General features: G+C 42.0%; 1 protein-coding gene across 16 annotated transcripts in view; it reads right to left on the reverse strand.

Annotated features, from left to right (window-relative positions):
* Positions 1–25,135, reverse strand: part of NRXN1 (neurexin 1) — a 1,243,173-nt gene that overhangs the window by 446,235 nt on the left and 771,803 nt on the right. For 4 of the 16 annotated variants that reach the window (XM_054022360.1, XM_054022359.1, XM_054022358.1 and 1 more), the window contains exon 1: positions 14,120–15,018. The exons of the other annotated variants lie outside the window; for them this stretch is intronic. In XM_054022360.1, coding sequence (XP_053878335.1) covers positions 14,120–14,357 — 238 coding nt within the window. In that variant the 5' untranslated portion in view covers positions 14,358–15,018. Of the gene's footprint in view, positions 1–14,119; positions 15,019–25,135 lie in introns of those variants that run through there. 16 annotated transcript variants of the gene reach the window in all.

Here is a 25,135-nt window from a genome sequence, read left to right on the forward strand (position 1 = left end):
GTATTATAAACACGTTTTGGAAAGAGAACAGCAGCAGCTGTTTGAATGCTATTTTAGAATTATCATTGTGAAATCTATTATTTCAGATTAAAAATTAAAGCTAGGGTTTTACTCTGCTGCATTTTGAAATAGTAACATTGGAGATTGTGTAATATAACTGTAACAATTTGGGCATTAGAATTTCCCCTCTCCCCCAGTTAATCATTAAAAATGTTCTTGTGCCTTTGAGTTTTGGAAGAACACAGGTTTAATCTAAAATGTACATCCTCAGGCCTTGACCATGCACACATGTACTCACGTGAGTAACCTTGTGCATGTGAGTAGTCACATGTTTACTTGCATGCAGAAATGTTTGAAGAATGGGGATTTAAAGGCCAAATTCTGATGCCACTTCAATCCTAATCTTAATCTCATTGAGATCAGCACCAAAACTTCCACCAACTTCAATAGGAGCAGATTTGGGCCTTTTCCTTGTTGCAATCCCAGCAATGGCAGTGAGGAAGCACTGAGTAAATGAGTAGCAGCATTTTGGCCCATACAAATTAATCTATAATCAATTCTATGCACAGTTACAAAGGAAAAAGTTCCCTGTAGCCTGCTGACCCTGGCTGTTTTAGGGCCATTAGCAACCAACACAAATTAATGCATCACTAAGGCAGTTCTAATTTAGGGCAGAAAGCCAGCCTGGTGCATCACACAGCACATTAAAGTCATTTTCACCCCACCTCCAAAACTGCGATGTGAACTCCTTGGCTATACACAATGATTTGGGCATATGTGTTTTTAGAACAATTTCTATAGTACAGTACTCTACTGAGCGTTCATCCCTATTCCTTGTGTACTGAATATTTCTTTAAAGCAAGATTCAGTACCAGACCCCATTGAATATTAAAAAAAAAAATCCAGTAAATTACATAATTCAACACCCCATATCGTATTGCTCATTCCATTGTCAGTGGGCTTGACCCTGCAGTCCTTAAGTCTCACAACATTTCCACTGAAATCAAAGCTGCTTGAGTAAGTCTGGCAGAATCTTGCACATTTATTATCTAACTTTGAGATCCTGTGGGCTAGAGACTTAGGCTGAACTTCATCCTTGTACTGAGGGCCAGCATGAGGTTCAAGCACCACTTTTCAGTCCCTCCTAAACCCAATTTTGACACCATAAGTGACACATGGGATCATGCTGACTTTCTGTTGGAAGCATTTCACCCTGGAAGCATGTAAAATCAGTTACCATGTTTACATAAATATTTTAATGCCATTATCAGGGCCAGATTTACACCTTATGCACCCTTAGGCACAGCATTTTCAGTGCCCCTCCCCCTGCTTACAGCTGACACTGCACCAATATGAATCTGAAACGTATTTCATAGTGTATCAGTTCTGTGCTGGCCACAATAAACTGGCCCCGTTCCTCCCCACAGCAACCCTCAAAGCAGCACTGCCCAACCCAGTCCCCCTATCCATGGGCAGAACAGCCCATGGGCAACGGGGGCAGACAGGGAACAGCCTCCATGGAAAGGCATGATACGTTCCACCACAAGAGGCACTCCCAGCCTGACCGGGATGCATCCCACCCACCCCAGGTAACGTGTAAGGGAGGGACTATACCTCTCTGCATGGCAAGTGGTCCCTGGCTATCTTCTGTTCCTCTCACAGCCCGGCGTGCCAGCCATTCTCCAGCTTTGCCATGCAAGACACTAGCCATGCCCCTCCCTCTCCATCCCTGGCACAGGGCGCAGGCAGTGGGGCTGGAACACTCCCAGCACCTTCAGCAGCCGCCCCACCCAGCTGCAGATCACAGCGCCCCCAGGTGGGCTAACTCAGATGCTCACCCTGCATCAGCCCCACACACTGGGCGGCCACCAACCCGTGCCAGGAGCCCACTTTTAACTTTTAGGCACCCCTAGAACTCCGGTGCCCTAGGTACATGCCTACTGTGACCAACTGGAAATCTGGCCTTGTTCAATTTTAGGTCTGGAACGGCCTGTTCAACTAGAGTGGGCCTCAGTTAAGGTCTGTGTGATGCAAAATATAAAAGAGAAAATTAGTGAGTAAATGATGTTAGTGAGAAGAGGGGCTCACAGTCTTCTACTTCTTAAATGTTTAGAATTAGGGTTTCCTCTTGGCAAAATTAAGGATCTAGTGCTCCCATGCTCTTCTTGGGGAACACTGCACTTTCAAGATGTTAAAAAAGACCATTTATTTAAAGTAAGAATAATGTACTTTCCCTAAATTTGAGAGTTCATTATTCTCCCTGAATGTTTTTAATTCCAAATTCCTGATTTGTGAAATAAGGCAAACAGACCAATTGATTACATCAACCTGGTGTCTCCAAACAGGTGTTTGCCCTATTATTTGCATTATTTTACTCTCTAATTTAAGGCTAGATTGTTTTGGGGAAAAAAAAGATACCTCCCATGCAGCAGGTATGAGAGGCATGGTTTCTGATGCAGGCACAATAGACCTGACCATGCAAACACTGAAGTTAATGGGAATTTTGTCACTGACTACAGAGGGAAGCATTATTGGGTCCACTCTCTCTGGGAACACAGGAAGAACACATGCAGCAAGAGCCTCTTCTCCACCCTGTGGTTTCCTCATGCCTGTTTATCTCTGCTAGCCAGTGTAGAGGAACCAGTGTAGGTGGCCATTTCTCTCCCCACCCTCTATGGGATTTCTAGCACTGCTATTGGTGCTAGAGTCCACCAATTCTTGTGAGCCAGGAATGCAAGTTCACCTGGTTTGATGGGAGGGAAAAGCACTTGATGGTTAGTCTGCTCAGCAATCGGAAGATGTGATTGAAGCACATGTAGTCATACCTGAGCTAACTTTGATCTAAGGCTAAGTCTACCCTGCAGATAGAAGGGTAATTCCTATCTTGTGTAGATGTACATGTGCTAGCTCTGTTCAAGCTAGCAAGCTAAAAATAGCAGTGAGGCTATTTAGGTGGAGGTTTGTGCAAGGGGTAAACAGTTTGGTGGCAAAATTTGCAGATAATACAAAACTACTCAAGATAGGTAAGTCCAAAACAGACTGTGAAGAGTTTCAAAGGTATCTCACAGAACTGGGTGACTGGGCAACAAAAGGGCAGATGAAATTCAATGTTGATAAATGTAAAGTAATGCACATTGGAAAACATAATCCCAACTATACATATAAAATGATGGGGTCTGAATTAGCTGTTAACACTCAAGAAAGAGATCTTGGAGCCATTGTAGATAGCTCTCCAAAAACATCCACTCAGTGTGCAGCAGCAGTCAAAAAAGCAAACAGAATGATGGGAATCATTAGGAAAGGGATAAATAATAAGACAGAAAATATCACAATGTCACTATATAAATTCATAGTATTTCTACACCTTGAATATTGCACGCAGATGTAGTCATCCCGTCTCAAAAAAGATATATTAGAAATACAAATGGTACAGAGAAGGGCAACAAAAATGATTAGGAGTATGGAACAGCTTCCATGTGAGGAAAGATTAAGAACACTGGGACTGTTCACCTTGGAATACAGATGACTAAGGGGGGATATGATAGAGGTCTATAAAATCATGACTGGTGTGGAGAAAGTGAATAAGAAAGTGTTATTTACTCCTCATAACACAAGAAGTAGGGATCATCAAATGAAATTAATAGGCAGCAGGTTTAAAACAAACCAAAGGAAGTATTTCTTCACACAATGAACAGTCAACTCCTGGGACTCTTTTCCAGGGGATGTTGGGATGTCCAAGTCTATAACAGGGCTCAAAAAAGAACTAGATAAATTCATAGAGGATAGGTCCATCAATGGCTATTAGCTCATTATAGGCAGGGACGTAAAGCCATGCTCTGAAGTGTCCGTAGTCTCTGTTTGCGAGAAGCTGGGAATGGGTGATGGGATGGATCACTTAATGATTACCTGCTCTGTTCATTCCCTCTGAAGCACCTGGCATTGTCACTGTTGGAAGACAGGATACTGGGCGAGCTGGACCTTTGGTTTGACCCAGTATGGCCGTTCTTATGTTATGTTCTGATTACAAGCCTGTCTGATATCATGGGTACATACTCAGGTGGCTAGCCTGAGCCACCGCCCATGCTACTCTGGCCATATTGCTATTTTTTAACATGCTAGCTAGAGCAGAGTTAGGCTTGGTCTATACTTAAAAGCTAAGCCATTCAGGGTGTGAAAAAATATCCCCTACCAATATTTCAACCTAACCCCTAGTGCAGATGCAGCTGTGTTGACAGAAGAATGCTTCTGTTGACATAGTGATTATCATCTGGGGAGGTGCTTTTTCTACACTGGCAAATCCCCTTCCTCTGGCATAGACTGTGTCTATGCTGTGCGGTTATGCTAGCATTGTTATGATGTTATAGTCTCCACTGCATAATTACACTTCCAGTTCCAGTGTAGATGTACCCTTAGGTTAGATCAAAGATAGCTCAAGTAACAATAGCAGTGAAGCTGCAGAAGCATGGCCGGCACCTGCTCAAGCATGTACCCAGGGACGTGCGTGGGAGGGGAGGGGCTAGTCCATGCTGCCACCTGTTCTGCAAGGGTTTCACAGCCATTGTTACTCGAGTTATCTTTGATCTAGCTAGATCAAAGGTAACGGGTAGGTCTACACATGCTGCTGTCACACCTCCCAGCTGCAGAATAGACATTCCCTATACTCTCTTCACATCTCTGCTCACTCATGTGGGGATAGTCACAAACTAGTTTTTTAGCATTTCTTGCTACCCCTTTGTGACATTCTGTACCTTGGGGGAGCGCCCTGTAACCCCCACATTCCTCATTTATATATTATTGTGATCTTTCATATAAAGCATGCCTTGTAAGGTATCAGGGGAAAGGTTATAATCTGCTGAAAGTAATTTCTCTGTCCATATATGTATATCATTAATGCATATGAAGTCATGAGAATTGTGTTGTATGGTTGTCAATAAAACGTGCTGTAAATTGGGGAACCCCCAGACATGCCTGAACTTGTATGTTCCCCAAGCACATGGGACTGAGGGTATAAAACAGAACAGAGCAGGCCCATGCTTCGCCTTTCTTCTTCACCCACCTATGCTGCAAGCCATGAGGATACTCTGAAGACTCCAACTGAGGGACTGGTCCAGATTTCAAGGGTGAAATCTGTGTACTATGAACTGCAATATCCAGTGAGGTGAGAAAAACTGCTTAATATTAAACTAACTCTGACTTTTTGCCTATCACTTAATATCACTTAAAATCTATCTTTTGTAGTCAATACATTTGTTTAGCTGTTTATCTTTACCAGTGAGTTTGTCTGAAGTGTGTGGTAAATCTGCTCAGGTTTTGCAAAGGCTGGTGTATACAGGGCCGGCTCCAGGCACCAGCCCACCAAGCTTGTGCTTGGGGCGGCACGTGGAGGGGGGCGGTGCGGTGCTCCGGCTCCGGCCGCTGGGGAAAGCGGAGCCCCGACTGGGACTCGCCGCCCTCCCCCCCCGGCGCTCTGGCCGCCGGGGACAGCGGAGCCACAGCAGGCTCGCCGCCCTCCCCCCGGCGCTCTGACCGCCGGGGAGAGCGGAGCCCCAACCGGGACTCGCCGCCCTCCCCCCCGGCGCTCTGGCCGCCGGGGAGAGCGGAGCCCCGGCCGGGGCTCGCCGCTCTGGCCGCCGGGGAGAGCGGAGCCCCGGCCGGGGCTCGCTGCCCTCCCCCCGGGGCTCCAGCTGCCCTCCCCTGCCGCGCTGCGGGGGGGGGGAGGGGCGGCCGGAGGCTTTTTTGCCTGGGGCGGCAAAAAAGCCAGAGCCGGCCCTGGGTGTATATCCACCTTCCATTGATAAAGTGGTGAACCAATTAATACATATGCACTGCTCATCTTGAGCAGGGCAAGACAGTATATTTCTGAGGTATAGTGCAGGAAGCTGGGAGCTTTGGCTTTGGTGCCTTTCTCTGTGTGATTCATGAATAGCTCTGGGAGCATTCATGAAATCTAGCTAGGTGTGGGGCTCCACATGTGGTTGTGCTGAGTGATAACAGCACCTGGAGGGGTTTGCTGCTGGTCACTCTCAAGGCATTGTGAGAGACAGCCCAGACTGGAGAGAGTACAGGGGGGCACAGCAGTCCCACAGTCCCAGACTGCACTCCAGAGATCCCATTACACCCCTAATTTACATTTGTATATGAGCTAAATGAAGGAGCAAACAAGGACTGGAGAATCATTAACTCTGCTGCATATGGGAAGGGATGTGATTGCTAACTAAACACATTTGGAAAATAGTCAGCCTACTTTGGAATCAGAGGGTGCTTGTGTGACTTTTAAGCAGACCTGGCCTTGCATTCTTCTTTGTAGTGAAAAGCTGAAGAAAAGGGCTAACAGTTTATTATCTCCAAATGGATATGTAAGTACCCTACTAAGGCTCCAAAGCTGGAGTTCTCACATGGGCAAAACACCCATTGCTGGACCCTCACACTCTCTTCATTCTTAGAAAAACTGCTTTTTTTGGAAAGAGAGACTTGTATATTTAAAGTAAGAAAAATCATCTTTGATGTTGTGTGACATTTACTTTCATTAGTGCAAAATACAGTTCTAATGATGTCACATAACAAGTTGATCTGGATAAAGTAGATTTCCACTTGATCATTCTCTCTCCCCTAATTAATTTTTAATTTGATTGGAAAATGAAGTGTCTAATCACCCTTTCCCACAAAATTAACCTGCAGGAGTGGATAACAATTTTCATTCCCCCCCCCACCCAATAATAGGTCCCAATCCACCAGATTATCCTAATGTGAGGAAAGACAGGCTGGGGATTGGCAGGTAACTGTCCCAACTATACAACTCCCAGCCATGCCGGATAAGCAGCAGTTAGTGATCTCCACCTCTTGGCAGTATACCATACTGTCACAGGCTCCCTTACCTCAACAGTGATTTGCTCTCACATTCAGGGGCTTGGGGCCTGAATGCTGCTCATCTACTGCATTTGGGAATTTGTGTTACCTGCCAATCCCTTCCTAGGCTTGGTTTTCCTAGGCCTGCCCTCTACCTCTCAGTGTGGCAACTCCACACTCCAGTGGATTTGGAATCGTACTGAATGCATCATTGCAGCTTTGTATCATGGAGCTTTGCTCATTGGTCATGACAGCATGCCAGACATGGTGGACGCTCCTAAACATGTCATCCTCTCTGCCACCACATGCCCATGGAGCCCAGCTTTGTGGTATTTCTGCAGAATGAAATGCAGTAGCATCACTGCTCAATGCCTCCTGTTCTCCCCACCAAGTTTCCAAGGGCTTTGTCTCCTCTCTACCAGTGAGATGGAGGGGAGTATTTGACTCCAAAGAACCAAGTCTGTTACTCTGACCAGTCTACTAAATAGGTACTAAATGATGCTATCATTGAAATTTGACTCAACTTTTTGTTTCTTGTATCTGTTTGCAAAGCCCATGTACCCATGCAGGGATTTTTAAAAATCTTTTTAGACTTTTATTTTTAAGTTGGGGGTGGGAGGGAATCTTGTCCTCAGCCCAACACTCAAACAACATTCTTCAACAACATATCACATGTGTGTGTGAGACAGAGATGAACATGAAAGAGAAAAAAATGTTTAAAATTCTGAAAAATACATGACCATCTTCCTTGCACCCAGCACTTTGAATGTTATAATATAGTGTAGATAGTTATAGTATACCTTTCTTTTATCTAATCAGACTGTTACACTCTAATTGTAATCACAGCTACAATTGCAAGTCAACCTATTATCGCGGCAAGGTCTATCAGCTCTGCCTAGACTATATTTGCAAACTAGAATGGAAGTTGTCGGTTCATAAACATCTGACATAAATACTGCTACAGACTTGAGAACATCAAACTTAATAACAGTCAGCAAGAAAACTGAAGTGATACTAGGGAGAGACATAAAAGAGGCTAGTTGTGTCATTCTGATTATTTAATGAGGTTAAGAGCTATTGCAGTCTTTAACCAAGAAAAAGGAGAAAGATGAGCAAGTAAACATTGAGCTAAATGATTTGTTGAAAATTTAATAAAATGATCAAGCATGTCATACTACAGTTAACCACTGTAATGATTATCTGTGTGAGAGAAGATGAAAAAAAATTGAATTACCACTATAGAATTGGCTATGCTTACTCACACTGTGCATAATAGTCTGTTGTCACAGTTTTGTCTCTGCACACCATTTGCCACTGGTCAGAAATAAAGAAGGATAGTTTCCCTTTAAACCTAAGTCAACTGTTTGTTATCAGCAAAAATCCATTTTTGAAAATTAGAACCAATAGGAAGACCACTATATTGTATGCTAAATTAATTTCTTCTGTTAACATATTTGAAATGGTATTTGATTAAAAAACAATAAAACATGTTTTAAATCTAAAAACATGATTACTGCAGTCTGAGCCAAAAGTGCTATTACTGATAAGCGACAATAGACTGTTGTTATTTATTTAGTTTTTGTAAAGGCACCACAGTCAATCAATAACTGTGCATGTACTGAGGCAGTAGGGCTTGTGAAAAGATATTTATCAGAAATCCATCAGCAGTGTTCCGCTTTTGATTGCAATCCTCTATAGACTTTTCACAACATCACCAAAGATTGTATACCTCTTTGACAAGCCACATTGACAGGAGTAATATTGTAGAAACCACACTACATAATATGCATATTTAACAGCATATCCAATTAACCACTTTGCTGACTGAGATTGCTTTGTTATTCATTGTATTCCAACTTATGTTAATACTTTGGCAGTAGACATGAAAAATGAGTGATACAGCATATTGGAAATTTTGAAAGGGAATAGAAAAATGTATAACTTAAAGCCATATTTAGAAAATGGTTGTATGTTACAGTCTGAAAGAATGAATACTACTCAACTGTGCATGAATACTAGTTAGACCAGCAACCTAGGTAAGTATTTGGAAATAAGTTAGTGAAAAAACTATTATAACTATACACAACTCATTCTGGAACTCTCTCTACACCCCCAAAGTTAATTAATAATAATTCAAAGCGGCAAGAAAAATATCTCCACTTCACATTACATTGCTTTAAAATGCAAGAAAACCCTGAAATGTTTAAATTTAATACCAAATTTAGTTTTGTAACTATAATGTAAACTTTGTTCTGAAATGTAATACAAATTTTATAGCTGAAAAATATCACTTACTCTGAGGACATGCATTTTATTACTACTATAGGCAGCAGTAGTAATCAGGTTATCCCAATAGATAAAAAATGAAGAATGAGTGACCATACAAATTTATTATTTTACCTAGTCTAATAAAAGAGTCCATCTATAACTTTCTTATTCATTGTTAAACACAAGGGAATACAAAATGCTCTAAGTGCATCGAAAGAATACCTTCCAAAATTGTTTTGATTTCATTTTTCACAGTATCATTATAATTATTTTGCTGAAGTAGTATAATCCCAATCCCACTGTCTTTACCTATTGAGTTCAGTGGATATCTAGACTGATTAAGGGCTGCATGATTCAGCCCACAGTGTGACACACTAATAAAGGCTGGATGGTGATTCAATTATAGATGCCTTTTTAAATTGCTGCAATTTAAAATGTGGAGCACATGAAACTCAGGGGCTGATATAATAGAGACAGTCATAGTGCAGATAGATATTGAGCAAGTTTCCCTCTACTGCTCTACTAGTGTATCACAATTCAGATATGCAACATGCTTAGGATTCTAGAGGGAGATTTGTGCCTTTGAAAAATATCCCCCTAAAACCTGGACCTCTTAAAAAAAAACCCAGAAAAACTAAACAAAGTATAATCATGCCTAGTTGTATGATATGGGCAAACAACCACTGAGGCTCAGTTAGGAAAACACCAAATGTAGTTTTTAATCTAGATTTCTGAAGGTGAAATGTGTGTGCAAAAACACACTGATCCAATTAGTTACCTCTTACTTTTATTGTATTTAAACAAAAATATACACAAGAGGCCCTTAAATTGCAAGTTCTAAGATCCAAGGTCAAGCACAACAGACTATTTTAGAAAATGTAGTGATGCGCATCACACAGCTGAGATTACAAACAGAGCCAGAGTCTCAACTGGTGTAAACTGGGATTGTTCCACTGAAGTCCTTAGACCCAAGCCAGTTTATACCAGTTGAGTATCTGGCCTTTGATATTTGATATATGCCTTCACCCAGTGAAGAAATTGGCGGAAGCTAACTGGGGTCAGGTTCAGTCCAGTTGAGATAGAAGTGATGTTTCAGCCAGGAGAAAGATAAGTGATGGTGGCAGCTATGTTGGGGGTATATGTCCAATCTTTGCTAATGTGATGTGCAGTCTTGAATTCAAAGTGGATCCATCACTGTTCCTAGATTTTCACATACCAGCTTTGGCAAAGGCTGCCTTTCTCCATTTAAGGTTACCATACCTTTTTATTGTGGACCTTGCCATTGTGGGCCTATGCTTTTGTAATCTACAGACACTGCAATGAACTCTGTTCGACTTTCCCTTAAAAAGTGCCTGTTAGCTTCAGCTACTACAGAATGCAACAGCCTTCCTCTTAAATAGGACATGCAGATGTGAGTATATAACACCAGTGTTTCATGCTCTGAAACTTATTCAGAGGCCACTTATTCCCTGGCAAACACTAAGTAGTCTGGAACTACCTTTGCTGAGAGATTACCAATTTCCCTCTCTCCTCCTGTTACAGGAACTATGATCCAGAGGTTTGCTAACTGTGCCCAGGGTTCAACTTGCCATATACAGCTGAGGAATAATCTCAGTGGAAGGCTCCCTCTAGAAGTCCATCACAGACACAAGTTTAATGAGAAGCAAAACACAGGCTAAAACATAATTTTGCTCAAGCATTTGAATTAATTTTAGCTTTTATTTTTACTTTAATTTTAATAGTTAATAGGGGTTGGGATTCAATTGCTTCATTGACAAAAAAGGTAAGAGATGACTACACGGTTGGAATTCTACTCATTTGCCTGCTAAGCACACTTTTGGAAAATAAAATAACATGTTAATGTGTCATAAAAATACAATGCAAAATTCCAGCAAAAATATTCATGGAAGTGAGAGCTGCAAGTCTGTGGAATTGTCTTCCCAAAGGCAAAGGCCTCATTGCTTGTATCTTTTAAAACCAGAGTGGCCGAGACCAAGGTGGATATGGTTTGAGAGGGGCTGGGGGAATAGGATTGAAATAAGATGCTCTTTTGGGGTGAGGTGCTGTCTGTTGTCTTTTGCGGGGACAGGTGCTGCTAGTGAGGGTTGTGACTTTGTTAAAGTTTGTTGGACACAGACAATGTGGCCTCATCTCATTCCTTTTGATACTCCTGATATTACAACATTGGGAAGAACATTGCTCACAGGGGATCAGCTAAGTGACCTATCCTAACAGGTGGTTTCTATCTCTAATTTCTGTGATTGTATGAAAACACTACCCAAGTAACAGTACCAAAAAGACTGTTATGAGATCACCATAAGGACTGTAATGTTTACACATGTTCACATTTCATCAGAATGAAAATACTGCTGAAGAATTGATGGAGCTAATTCCAAAGTCCACTGCTGGAGGAAGGCAAGTTTGAGGATCAAAATTCACTGCCTCACCCCCTAGCCAGCATGGGCTACAAGCACTGAAATTCACTCAGTCCCTGGGGTAAGGAGTGAGGGCCTAGTCTGTCTCTTTCTCTTTCACAAGCAACCCCCTTTGGCTGATGCTCAAAGTTACACTGCTGAGCTCTTCAGGGGCTACGTCCATCCCTGCTCAGCCAGAAGACGAAATGCCTCAGTGAAGCTTATAGAAGAAAGTGGAGAATTATTAATGATAGAAATTAAATGTTTTAAAAAGACTGAGAAATGATAGGGTGTCTGCTTTAAATGCACAAAAGCAAAGTAATTTAGGATTAAGGCAAACACTCTGAAATGCATTCTGATCACCAAGATATGTGGGACATGTACTACCCTGAATCTTGCAAAATCAGCTACTTTTACTTACAGAGTAGTTTCCCCACAACCCCCTAAAAGTTGGCAACTACACCATATATTGTTATTAATAATAATACTTATTAATTTATTAATTATATTATATTATTTTTATTATTATTACAGTAGTCATCCTGACTTATTCCCTTCCTGCAGAGCTGCTCCTGTTCACCACACACCTACAATTGAGTCGAAGGTAATTTTAAAAATTAGACAAGGTATGCCATCTTTAAACATTTCCTAATGAAATCTATTTTGGAGACTATTTGATTACTTGTTCCTTTTTTCCCCACCCTTCATTCATCTCTAAATTTGTTAAAAAGCTCTTAAATGATTTCACAAAGTGTCCAATAATAGAACAGAAAGAGATATTAGTCAGCTTTCCTCACCTAAGTACAACACGCAGTATTCTGAGATTTCTATGTACATTGAAGAGAGTGGGGGGTCTGAATGTCCTTGCTATTCTGGATTTAGACCACATTTTCAATGTTACTATTTTAATTAGCAAAAAAAGTATAAAAGTAATTTCTACACACTTTAATAATAAAGTATATGAGACATAAAATGACATTTTAAAAATAACCGCTACAAACTTATCTACTGACATTATTAAACGTTGGTAAAAATCTAATGTAGCCTAACTGCCTAATCTCTGCAACTGGGCAGTTTGCACAAAGACGCAAAGGGTAACAATAAGATCCGTTTGTTACCTTGTAAAGCTTGTAAATGACACCACATGATAGTGCAAATGAAGCATGGCAAGATGAGAAAATGAAGAATGAAGCTGTATAATTTAATCAAAAGTCAAGGGTTTCAAGCAAAGGGAGACTTTCGCTCAAACCCTTAAAATGCTTAGCAGTCTTTATACTGATTTTATTAGTTGTGAATATATATTTAATGTTTCATATATGTATGGATATTTATATTTTCATGTGCTTATATTTGCAAAACAAAAACCAGAAGAGTGCTGCATAGAGAGGCATGGATATAGTGTGGTACAAAGGAATATCTCACTTTAGAGACCAAAACCATTCTCTATCATTGTAAATTCTGAACTAAAAGCTTATTTGGACTTGGAAAGAATTTCATTTTAGTCACTTTACTGCCCTTCCCTGGCTGTCATAGTGTGCATACATTAATTAATTATAATTATATTATATTATATATTCCCCTCTCAATATTTAGATATTTACTTCCTTGCTGATCCTTTGTCTAACCAGTGGCCCCATGTTTTAGTTCATCGACTTTAGACCAAAATACAGTAATTAATTTAGACGCCTTTTAAACAATACATACGCCCCGCCCTGTCCTGTCCCCAGCTCATTTGAACTTGGGGGATCTTTTGTTTCACTGACTCTGATTCTACTGATGTTAAATTCTAAGGGTGACATAGAATAATGTCCACCGCATTCTCCTGTGGTGCCCGATGAAAGGCAGTTTTCTTATTCTAGGGACCCTGGATGATTCGGAGAAGGGAAGATTAGGGGTGTGGGGAGGGGGGGGGGGTGACGGCACGAGGCTTGGAGAGTGCCAAGGAATCCCAGAGGACACACGCAGACCAGAAGTGAACCCGGTCAACCCAGTAGACTCGCGATTCTTTCTCTGCATGTGGCCGGACCCCGCGGGGGAGCCAAGCCAAGAGAATCCGGTTCCGGGAGGTGATGGATCCGCTGAGCTGGCCCAGCCTGGGCTGCAGTAAGCTGGGAGGGAGCTCCCACTCAGCCGAGCCGAACAGCGCCTCCTGGGACCCTGCGCTGGGGACTCCTTTGGTCTGGGGCTACCCCTCCTTCTTTGAGCAGCAGCGGGGGGGAAGGCGAGGAAGGGTTCATTTACAAATGCGAGTCACCCAAGTCCGCCCCCCATATGTCCATGTTCAGACCGACCCCAGGAGCGTCTCCACGGACAATCGGGGGGGAGGGGGAATGTGACCCGCATTCCCCCCTCCACGCGTCCACCCAGTGTAGATCCCTGCCCCCTCTACATCCCTGGCATTGGGATCCTTGCCCGCTATGGATCTCTGACCCCTGTGGACCATTGACAGTAGCTCCCTGCCCCTGTGGATCACTGGCACTAGGACCAAAGAGGATCGTGATTCACGGACAGCAAATGGGCCAGACAAACACCACCGGCAACATGCACACAAGCTGCGGAGCTCGGGGTTACCGAACCGGCAGCGAACCCACCGTGTCCGCCTCGCAAGGAAGCCGGTGACCTGTAGATAGCGATAGGCACTGAATGATGTTTGCTGCTGCCATGGAAATGGTGAATGTGGTGAGCACCCAAACTGGAGGCTCCCCACGCCACCCCGAGGAGGCCGCTGAGAGTGAGTGGAACTATCCAGAGCAGGGCCAGGCGCCCTCCCGCGCCGCTGCTACTGCTGGTGGGGCCCGGCTCCGGGCTGCATTTCAGCAGCCCCCCCATCCTCTGCTCCACGACGCGCCGGCCCGCGGGGTCCCCGGCAGGAGCAGCAGCCACAGCAAAGGTGGCAAACTTTGGAGAGAGGCGCGCACAGAGGCACCCCGCGCCGGGGGCAGCTCACTTCGCCAGGGGAGCCATCTCTTCCTTTGGGGAAAGCTTCCGGGGATCCTTGGGTCCAGGTCGTCTTCTACCCCAAACAATCCGAAACATCGTCCGAGGCGGAGAAGCCAGTCAGTTCCGAGACTTCGCAAAGAGGGAGAGGGGGCAAAACCAACCCCCCACACTCAACCAACTGCTAGTTCCCAGCGCTCCTGCTCACTGACAATGCTCCCCAGTTACAAGTGTGCCAAGCATCTCCTCCTCGGTAATCCACAGGGGAACCAGTCAGGCCACAGTTGTGCTCCACAAGAGAAAAAGGGGAGGGAGAACCGCAGCAGCCGGCCGGCCGGCGCCAGAAAAGGGGAGACCACTCACCCCGCTGCTCGCCCCTCCAGTCAGCTTCGACCTGGGGAGCCTCGCGAACAAGCTCGCCCAGTGCGCTCGCACAAGCATACACACTCCCATACAGAGCTAGGCAATAATCAGGCAAGCTGCTCCGGCGATCTCAGTGGTGACAGTAATACCCGAGGATGTTTTCAGGAAAATAGTGCACCCTTATGAAAGAAGCTGGGCTTGGGGGAGGAGGGATAACCACGCTTGCGAAGAGAAGTGCTATGCAAATCTGCAGTCTCCGAACAGCAAATCACTGAAGCTTGGATGCAATGCAGAGGACGAGCCTATGTTAAAGAGGGAGGCTGAGTTCAGCTTCAATCCATTCGTCCCGCTTTTCCTCTTCCTTTCAGACGCCATATACTAAAGGAACATGTGTCAGGCGGTGCGGCGAGCACACACAAACGACCCCTCCTAAACTGCCATCAGATTCTGGTGACGAATTAGTCTAATGCGGGGCGCCATTCCCCTCCTCCGACGGGTCGGATGTGCCGATGTCTAGAAAGCTCACTTACAGCTTAAGAGGAATGACTTCGGGGGCTTTCATTGGACTAAACTTGTTCCACCAGGTGTTCAAACCAGGTCTGCTGAACATGGCTTGCCATCTCCTCAAGCGTCTGTGTTGATGAGCTGGTAATTACACACATCACTCCTAACAAAGAGTTCCCATTTTCCCTGACAATGTATGGCTGGGAAAAGCTAGGCAAACCAAAACACAACTAGGAAAGAGATTTAAATGGGTTTATACCGGAACAGCTGGCACAAAACAATGGAAGAAAACATTTGTCTGCATCGCTTCAGATTTAATCCAATATGTTGAAATACTGAATTTAGTATGCTGAATAGGCACATAAACACATATGCTCTTGCTCTTAAAAACAATATAAAGAAAGCCATAAAAAGAAATTTAAAGTTTAACTATGAAATTATATAATTCAAATGAAAACGATATTCCCAAGGTATATTGTAGCTCATTGAACACATATTACAAATTCAGATGCTTTTTAGAAGCCACCTGATGTAGAAGCATATTCCCATATTCTGTGCAATACCATACCTGGACACAACAGGGTGTGTTAAACACAGATTTTCAGCTTTCTTTATTCCGGCAACTCTAGACTTTTGTCTGTTTTCTGCTATGCTTTTAGCAGTGTTGTGATCTATGGGGTGAGTATGTGTGCGAGAAAAAAACTGGGTGTTAAAGAAACTTTAATATATATACTGTATTATATATATTAGGGCTGTCAAGCGATTAAAATTAATTGCAATTAATCACACAATTTAAAAAATTAATCGTGTTTAATCACACTGTTAAACAATAATAGAATACCACTTATTTAAATATTTTTCAATGTTTTCTACATTTTCCAATATATTGATTTCAGTTACAATACAAAGTGTAAAGTGTTCACTTTATATTTATTTTTAATTACAAGTGTTTGCACTGAAAAAAAGACAAAAGAAATAGAGAAATAGTATTTTTCAATTCACCTAATACAAGTTCTGTAGTGCAATCTCTTTATCATAGAATATCAGGGATGGAAGGGACCTCAGGAGGTCATCTAGTCGACCCCCCTGCTCAAAGTAGGACCAATCCCCAGACAGATTTTTGCCCCAGAACCCTAAATGGCCCCCTCAAGGATTGAACTCACAACCCTGGGTTTAGCAAGCCAATGCTCAAACCACTGAGCTATCCAAGTTGAATTTACAAATATAGAATTATGTACAAAAATCTGCATTCAAAAATAGAATAATGTAAAATTTTAGAGCTTGCAAGTCCACTCAGTCCTACTTCTTGTTCAGCCAATCACTCAGACAAACAAGTTTGTTTACATTTGCAGGAGATAATGCTGCCCACTTCTTGTTTACAATGTCACCTGAAAGTGAGAACAGGTGTTCTCATGGCATTGTTATAGCCAGCATTGCAAGATGTTTACACGCCAGATGCACTAAAGATTCAAATGTCCCTTCACGCTTCAACCACCATTACAGGGGACATGCATCCATGTTGATGACGGGTTCTGTTCAAAAAACATCCAAAGCAGAGCCGACCGACGCATGTTCATTTTCATCATCTGAGTCAGATGCCACAGGCAGAAGGTTGATTTTCTTTTTTAGTGGTTCGGGTTCTGTAGTTTCTGCACTGGAGTACTGCTCTTTTAAGATTTCTGAAAGCATGCTCCCTACTTCGTCCCTCTCAGGTTTTGGAAGGCACTTCAGATTCTTAAATCTTGGGTTGAGTGCTGTAGCTAGCTTTACAAATATCACAATAAGAATGGCCCTACTGGGTCAGACCAAAGGTCCATCAAGCCCGGTATCCTGTCTTCCGACAGTGGCCATTGCCAGGTGCCCCAGAAGGAATGAACGGAACAGGTAATCATCAAGTGATCCATTCGATGTCGCCCATTCCCAGTTTCTAGCAAACAGAGGCTAGGGACAAAATCCCTGCCCATCCTGGCTAATAGCCATTGATTGACCTATCTTCCATGAATTTATTTAGTTCTTTTTTGAACCCTGTTATGGTCTTGGCCTTCACAACACCCTCTGGCAAGGAGTTCCACAGGTTTACTGTGTGTTGTGTGAAGAAATAGTTCCTTTTATTTGTTTTAAACTTGCCGCCTATTAATTTCATTTGGTGATCCCTAGTTCTTGTGTTATGAGAAGTAGTAAACAACACTTCCTTATCTACTTTCTCTACACCACTCAAGATTTTATAGACCGCAATCATATCTCCCCTTAGCCATCTCTTTTCCAAGCTGAAAAATCCCAGTCTTATTAGTCTCTACTCATAAGGAAGTCGTTCCATACCCCAATCATTTTTGTTGCTCTTTTCTGAACCTTTTCCAATTCCAATATATCTTTTTTGAGAGGGGGCAACAACATCTGCACACAGTATTCAAGATGTGGGCGTACCATGGATTTAAATAGCGGCAACATGATATTTTCTGTCCTATATCCGTTTCTTAATTATTCCTAGCATTCTGTTCGTTTTTTTGACTGCCGCTGCACATTGAGTGGATGTTTTTAGAGAACTATCCACAATGGCTCTCTTTCTTGAGTGGTAACAGCTAATTTAGACCCCATCATTTTATATGTATAGCTGGGATTATGCTTTCCAATGTGCATTACTTTGCATTTATCAACATTAAAGTTCATCTGCCATTTTGTTGCCCAGTCACCCACTTTTGAGAGATCTTTTTGTAGCTCTTCGCAGTCTGCCTGGGTCTTAACTATCTTTAGTAATTTTGTACCATCTGCAAATTTTGCCACCTCACTGTTTACCCTTTTTTTCAGATCATTTATGAAAACGTTGAATAGGACTAGTCCCAGAACAGACCCCTAGGGGACACCACTATTTACCTCTCTTCATTCTGAAAACTGACCATTTATACCTACCCTTTGTTTCCTATCTTTTAACCAGTTACCAATCCATGAGAGCACCTGCCCTCTTATCCCGTGGCAGCTTACTTTGCGTAAGAGCTTTTGGTGAGGGACCTTGTCAAAGGCTTTCTGAAAATCTAAATACACTATATCCACTGGTTCCCCTTGGTCCACATGCTTGTTGACCCTCTAAAGAATTCTAGCAGATTGGTGCGGCCTGATTTCCCTTTACTAAAACCATGTTGACTCTTCTGCAACAAATTATGTTCATCTATATGTTTGACAATATTGTTCTTTATTATAGTTTCAACCAGTTTGCCCGGTACTGAAGTCAGGTTAACAGGCCTGTAATTGCTGGGATCACCTCTGGAGTCCTTTTTAAAAATTGGTGGCACATTAGCTATTCTCCAGTCATCTGGTACAGAAACTGATTTAAATGATAGGTTACAGACTACAGTTAGTAGTTCTGCAAGTTCACATTTAAGTTCTTTCAGAACTCTTGGGTGAATACCATCTGGTCCTGGTGACTTATTGCTGTTTAATTTATCAGTTTGTTCTAAAACCTCCTCTAATGATACCTCGATCTGGGACAGTTCCTCAGATCTGTCACCTTAAAAGGATGGCTCAGGTTTAAGAATCTTCCTCACATCCGCAGCCATGCAGACCGATGCAAAGAATTCTTTCAGTTTCTCCGCAATGGCCTTATCGTCCTTGAGTGCTCCTTTAGCACCTCGATTGTCCAGTGCATCTCACTGTTTCTTTTACTTTGTTGTTTAGCCACAATGGCTCTTTTTTGGTTTTCTTACTGTTTTTTAATGTGTGGTATACATTTAAGTTGAGTCTCTATTATGGTGTCTTTAAAAAGTTTCCATGCAGCTTGCAGAGATTTCAGTTTTGGCACTGTATCCTTTAATTTCTGTTTAACTCCTCATTTTTGTGTAGTTCCCCTTTCTGAAACTAAATGCTACAGTCTTGGACATTGGTACCTTCTATGCATTTTGTCAAATCTGCAGTGAAAGTGTTCTTAAAACGAACAACAACATGTGCTGGGTCATCATCTGAGACTGCCATAGCAAGAAAAATATGGCAGAATGCGGGTAAAACAGAGCAGGGGACGTACAATTCTTCCCCAAGGAGTTCGGTCACAAATTTAATTAACGCATTATTTTTTTAACAAGCGTCTCAGCATGGAAGCATGTCCTCTGGAATGGTGACTGAAGCATGAAGGGGCATAGGAATGTTTAGCATATCTGGCACAAAAGTGCCATGCAAATGCCTGTTCTCACTTTCTGGTGACATTGTAAATAAGAAGAGGACAGCATTATCTCCTGTAAATATAAACAAACTTGTTTGTCTTAGTTATTGGCTGAAAAAGAAGTAGGACTGAGTGAACTTGTACACTCTGAAATTTTACATTTTTTTTTTTTTAGTGCAGTTATGTAACCAAAAAAAAATCTGTAAATTGCACTTTCAGGACATTTGTAAATTTCACTTTCAGGACAAAGAGATTGCACTACAATACTTGTATAAGGTGAATTGAAAAACACTATTTCTTCTGTTTATCATTTTTACAGTGCAAATATTTGTAATCAAAATATACACTTTGATTTCAATTAAAACACAGAATACAAGATATATATAAAAATGTAGAAAAACATCCAAAATATTTAATAAATTTCAATTGGTATTTTCTTGTTTAACAGTGCGTTTAATCGCGATTAATATTTTTAATCACAATTAATTTTTGAACTAATTGTGTGAGTTAACTGCAATTAATTGACAGAGCTAATATTTATATATAAATTAATATTAATGGAAAAGAACCCTAATATGAGTATAAGTTTTCCTAGACACTTTCTAATTTATCATGGGCTATATTGCCACAGCCCTTGGATCCACAGAGGGAGTACGAGGGAGAGAGGAAACTCTGCTATTCCCGGGAAAGGTTTTGACTTGGGTGTCAGAGGGGAGAGCAGGTAGCTTGGGTATGTCTACACCTGCTGCAACCACACCTCCCAGTTGCAGTGTAGACATACCCAGATGGATGGTTGCAAGGTCGAACTGTGGCTTTTTCTTGATTGTATTTTCTATTATTGTAATTAGTTAATTGACTGCCAAACAACTAACACCACTGTAAATTCTCATGCAGTCACTACACAAACTTTTGCTCAGCCTTAGGGTGAATCACCACCAGATTGTTCTAAAACAGAAGTTTTAAGTGGTGTCTCCAATTGCATTTAAAATTGTGTAAACTGATAATTAACCTGGCCAAAAAACTCTAGTCTACAAACACAGTATTCTACTCCTTCCCCACAACAAGGCAGGAGTCGCAGTTTGTTCTCTGGTCATCTCATGGGGGGAAGGGAGGTATGTTCAGGTATGCACCATCCCTTTCTCAGAGCAAATTGTAATGTCACAATCTAGCTCTAGTTTATTGAGGGTTTTATTTAGTACAAAGATAAACATGCACAAGGATAGCAATAAGATGGTGAAAGCACAGTGAGGAAAAATACATACAGATTTAAGGTCCACCTGGAAACACTTATGCACATGTGTAACTTTAGGGCAAGTCTACACTACAAAATTAAGTTGACCTAAGTTACTTTGACAGACAGCCTCTGTAGTAATTGAATCAATTTTACACATCCACACTATACTCCTTGTCTAGGCAGTGCGTGTCCTCACCAGGAGAGCTTGCACCGATTTAACTGCCAGTATGGGGCACTGTGGGATGGTTTCTGAAAGGCAGCAGTAGTTGATGTAAGCAACGCAGTGTCTACACTGACACTGTGTCGAGCTAACTACTTCAACTAAAGAGCCATGCCTCTCACAGAGGTGGAGTTTAAGTGGCTCTCCACCCAAGGTAAGTCGATCAGAGAGCGTCTCCCATCAATGCAGTGCAATGAAGACACCGGGGTAAGTGACATAGGTTACGTCGACTCCAGTTACGTTAATCACATACTTACTCTGGTAGTGAAGACAAACCCTGAGTATCACAACACCTAAATCCTTTTGTGGATGCAAGACTAAGTGACTTGCGCAAGGTCACATAGGAAGTTTGTGGCATAGCAGGGACTTGGGTTTCCCAAAGAGTATACTAGAGCCCTAGCCACTGGACCATACTTCCTAACTTTTTGAAACTGAAAAGACTGCAGGAAGAAGAAAAGCCAAAATGAAATTGAAAAAATAAAAAAGAAGAAGAAAGGAAAATGAAAAAGAAAATTAAAAGAAGTGGTTGTCTCGAATCTGCAATACACTCTTACATTACAGACTCTAATGCATATTTCCTACTTGTGTACATTATTTTTTGTTTCCAAAATTTCCTCCTGTATCTGCTACCACTTTGCCAGGTCATTATTCAATTGGTGAAACAGCTCCACAAAAAGAAGTTATTCCTCCCAGTCACTGAAACCAACCTTTCAATAACCTCTTCACATATAGTACTGCAGTTTTAAAAAACATCCATTATTTTCCTGACTGCTCATAATGACTGTAGCCATTCTACAGATGGGTAATTTAAAATGGATATGACTGGATATGGAAATCCACTATTATCAATCATGCAGATAAATATTTAGCACTGGTGGATATAAGGCTGACTTGTTTTTAGGTGTTACAGTCTATCATGTTAATCAGGATTTAGGGATTCAAATCTATGGATCAGTTGACTGCTGTATATTAAACTCAGAGCTATTAGTACTGAGAGTACCAAACAGCTAGCAGGTGCAGGCTCTTAACATCAACAAGTTGCCACCATCACAACATCTGAGTCTGTATTAGCCTTTTCAGGCTTCTTAAGGACATAATAGTTGAAAGAACACAAAGGGACGTCTGAAAAGTAAAGACTTACATTGCAAGATAATTTGTACTTTGAAAATTCCCAACACAGTATTGAAATAAACTGCTGACTGTAGGTGAGCTTTCTGCTGTTCCTAACTTCCTGATATCCATGAAATTCAAGGCTTCCTACAGCAATGAATAAAACACTAGCAGCAACACTAGAATGGTGCTCTTGCTTTGTGCTCCTATAATCCCCATCCCTCACTCCACCTCCTCTCCTAGCTCCTTAGTTCTCCTTGGAGACATCAGCTACAGCTCACTAACTCAAGTAACAAGTAACATATTTGAAAGAACAAAAAGGGGCTGGACCTTCCTAGTAACTCTGTAGGATGTAGAGTAGCTGGGATTATTGTGTAAGGAGGTTGCAGAGTTGAAAGATCATTTTCCAGTTTGGAAGGTGAGGTTCATTCTGCAGCCAACACCATGCTCTGATGGCTGTTGTGGGTTATGCGATGTTTAAATAAAATCAATAAAACACAGTTGCTCCATCCTGCCATGCAAGAGACACAGATTTGATTTCTGAGCATGGCTTCTCGGTGCCTGATCTCTCTGGCTGGGAGCAGCGTGGAGATAATGTTGGACTCATTTGAGGAAATAACATTTTACATCACTCTGCTCTGAATCTTGTAACACAGAGAGAAGTCAAGAGGAAACTTATCCAAGTTCTTGGGAAAGGTGTTGCAATGCAGGTCCTAGAAGAGACATGTAGGAAGCAAGCCACTGACAACAACAAAGAGGTTGCAGGTAGAGGGAATGACACAGAAAAGAGAAAATGGTGGGAGGAGAAAGGAAGAGATGAAAAAAGGGAACAATAGGTCAAGAATGGTGAAGAGGAGAGGGAAGGGGAAAGAAGAGCAGCAGTGCGAAGAACAAGGAAGAAAGCAATAAAAGGGAGAAAGAATTCATGAAAGGTGGAGAAGGATGGAAAGAGGAAAAGGAGATTAACAGGTAGAAAGAATGTAGGGAAAGGACAAGAGGTAAAATCCTCTCTCTTTCATTTTTGTAACTGGGGCAAACATTTCTCTCTATTCTGAAGGAAATTGTGGCAGTCAGACACTTCCAGTCTTTTTATGTTTTATTTAAAAAAACCTAACTGGGAGTTCTTAGCACTCAGAGTTAAGCTTTTAAATGAAAAGTAAAAGTGTCTGCGAGTAAGCACTGTTAAAACCTATGGTAAGCAACATTTCTTATTTAAAATAGGGGGATTTCAGAGTCATTTTTACCTCCTACTGACATGAGTGGAATATGAATCCCGGTTAGCTGTGTACTTAGGATAGGATAGGTGAAGCTGAAATGGATGTGGTTTTAATTCCCAGGGGCAGAGAACCCTGAACTTAAACCCAATTTGCTGATGTTTATGTTGTATTGCCAGACTTTAGTGGCCCCACTTGAAGGAAGACACTATGGTGGCAGGAGGGCTGAAAATATGGGCCTTGTTTAAACTAGTGAAAATAAGAAATTTATTTTTTATTAGCGCTAGCTCTATCAAGCTAATTTAATTGGCTGGAAACCCCTATTCAATATCTAGGTCTTGTCTGCAAATAGCATATGCTATAATTAAGCTAAAAGTGTTAAACCATGTCTGCTTTGGTGTTAAATGGGGTTTTCATTCCAGTTAAATTAGTGAGGGTGTGTGTACAATTCAAGGCATGAGTGTAGCATGTGTAGACATACCTGAGCTAGCTTTGATCTTTGATTCTCCCAACATTGCTGAAGAAATTGGCACTGTAGCACCACAGAAGAATGAGATCCCTGACTACAGCCAAAATTCTACTGATTTGGACTCCTCAGCTCCTGCTAGAAAAAAGTGCAAGAACAGTTTGCAAATTAATCGTCATGTAGATTGATGAAGATCAAGAGTGAATGCCTATAATAGAATCCAGAGTTGTGGGACACTGCTAAATATATATTCAGTATGAACACCCTAATTATACACAATCCCTGTTCATTGTTTAAAGGTCTCTAAACAATAGGAACAATATATGAATTACTGCACCTTCTATATCATGTGTTGCATACAGGCTGTGGGCTCTGTGGCCGTTTATTGGAACAGTAAGTGAGGTATTATGCTGTCAGTTAAAATAAAATCAAAGGCTGCCATAAGCCCAGGTGCAAGTCTCCCTAGATGGAAAGACCACTGGGAGGAAGTTGCAATGGGAAGAAGTTGCCACAACCTCTGCTTCATTAGGGGGGCACAGAGATAGCCAGAATAACCTCAAACAGACCGTGCTGGTTAGGAAGTCAGTGTAGCTAGGATAGCCAAGAATTGCTGACTCAACATATCCTCTGAGAAACTTTTCCTAATGGGGTTTCTCTGGAGTCTTCCCAGGCAGAGATTCCAACTGTCTTCCTCCAATAAAACTGGAAGGAAACAATATATCAGTATCACTCCTTGTCTTCCCTAAGGGTATGTCTTCACTACCCGCCGTATTGGCGGGTAGCAATCGATTTATCCGGGATCGATATATCGCATCTCATTAAGACGCAATATATCAATCCCCGAACGCGCTCACTGTCGACTCCGGAACTCCACCAGAGCGAGAGGCGGTAGTGCAGTCGACGGGGGAGCAGCGGCCGTCGATCTCGCGCCGTCTGGACCCCAGGTAATTCGATCCAAGATACGCAACTTCAGCTACGCGAATAGCGTAGCTGAAGTTGAAGTATCTTGGATCGATCTCTCCCCCCCCCCCCCAGTGTAGACCAGCCCTAAGTGAATCACTTCTGGCAGAGGGATGTGGAATGTAAAACGTGTTGGAATTCCACCCTGGCAGTCGTACCAGTATATAATTTCTTTAAGATCTGGCACCAAGTCTGCTACAAAAATTCTATGTACATTCTTGTTGAAAAATGTTAGTCTACACGACCAGCAAATTTGAGTTAAACCAAACAATACAGCCATTTCTTTTACACACCCAGAAAGCACTAGTCAATATTGTGGACAAATAAAACACAAATATGTAGTTTATTAAAAGAGGCAAAAAAGAAGCAGAGACCGTTAATTACTTCTAACTTTAAAATGTTCAAATATAGGTTTTTGTTTCGAATTTGCTTTTAAAAAAGTATCACTATTG

The sequence above is a fragment of the Malaclemys terrapin genome, chromosome 3 (genome assembly GCF_027887155.1).
Source record: "Malaclemys terrapin pileata isolate rMalTer1 chromosome 3, rMalTer1.hap1, whole genome shotgun sequence".
NCBI classification, from domain to species: Eukaryota; Metazoa; Chordata; order Testudines; family Emydidae; genus Malaclemys; species Malaclemys terrapin.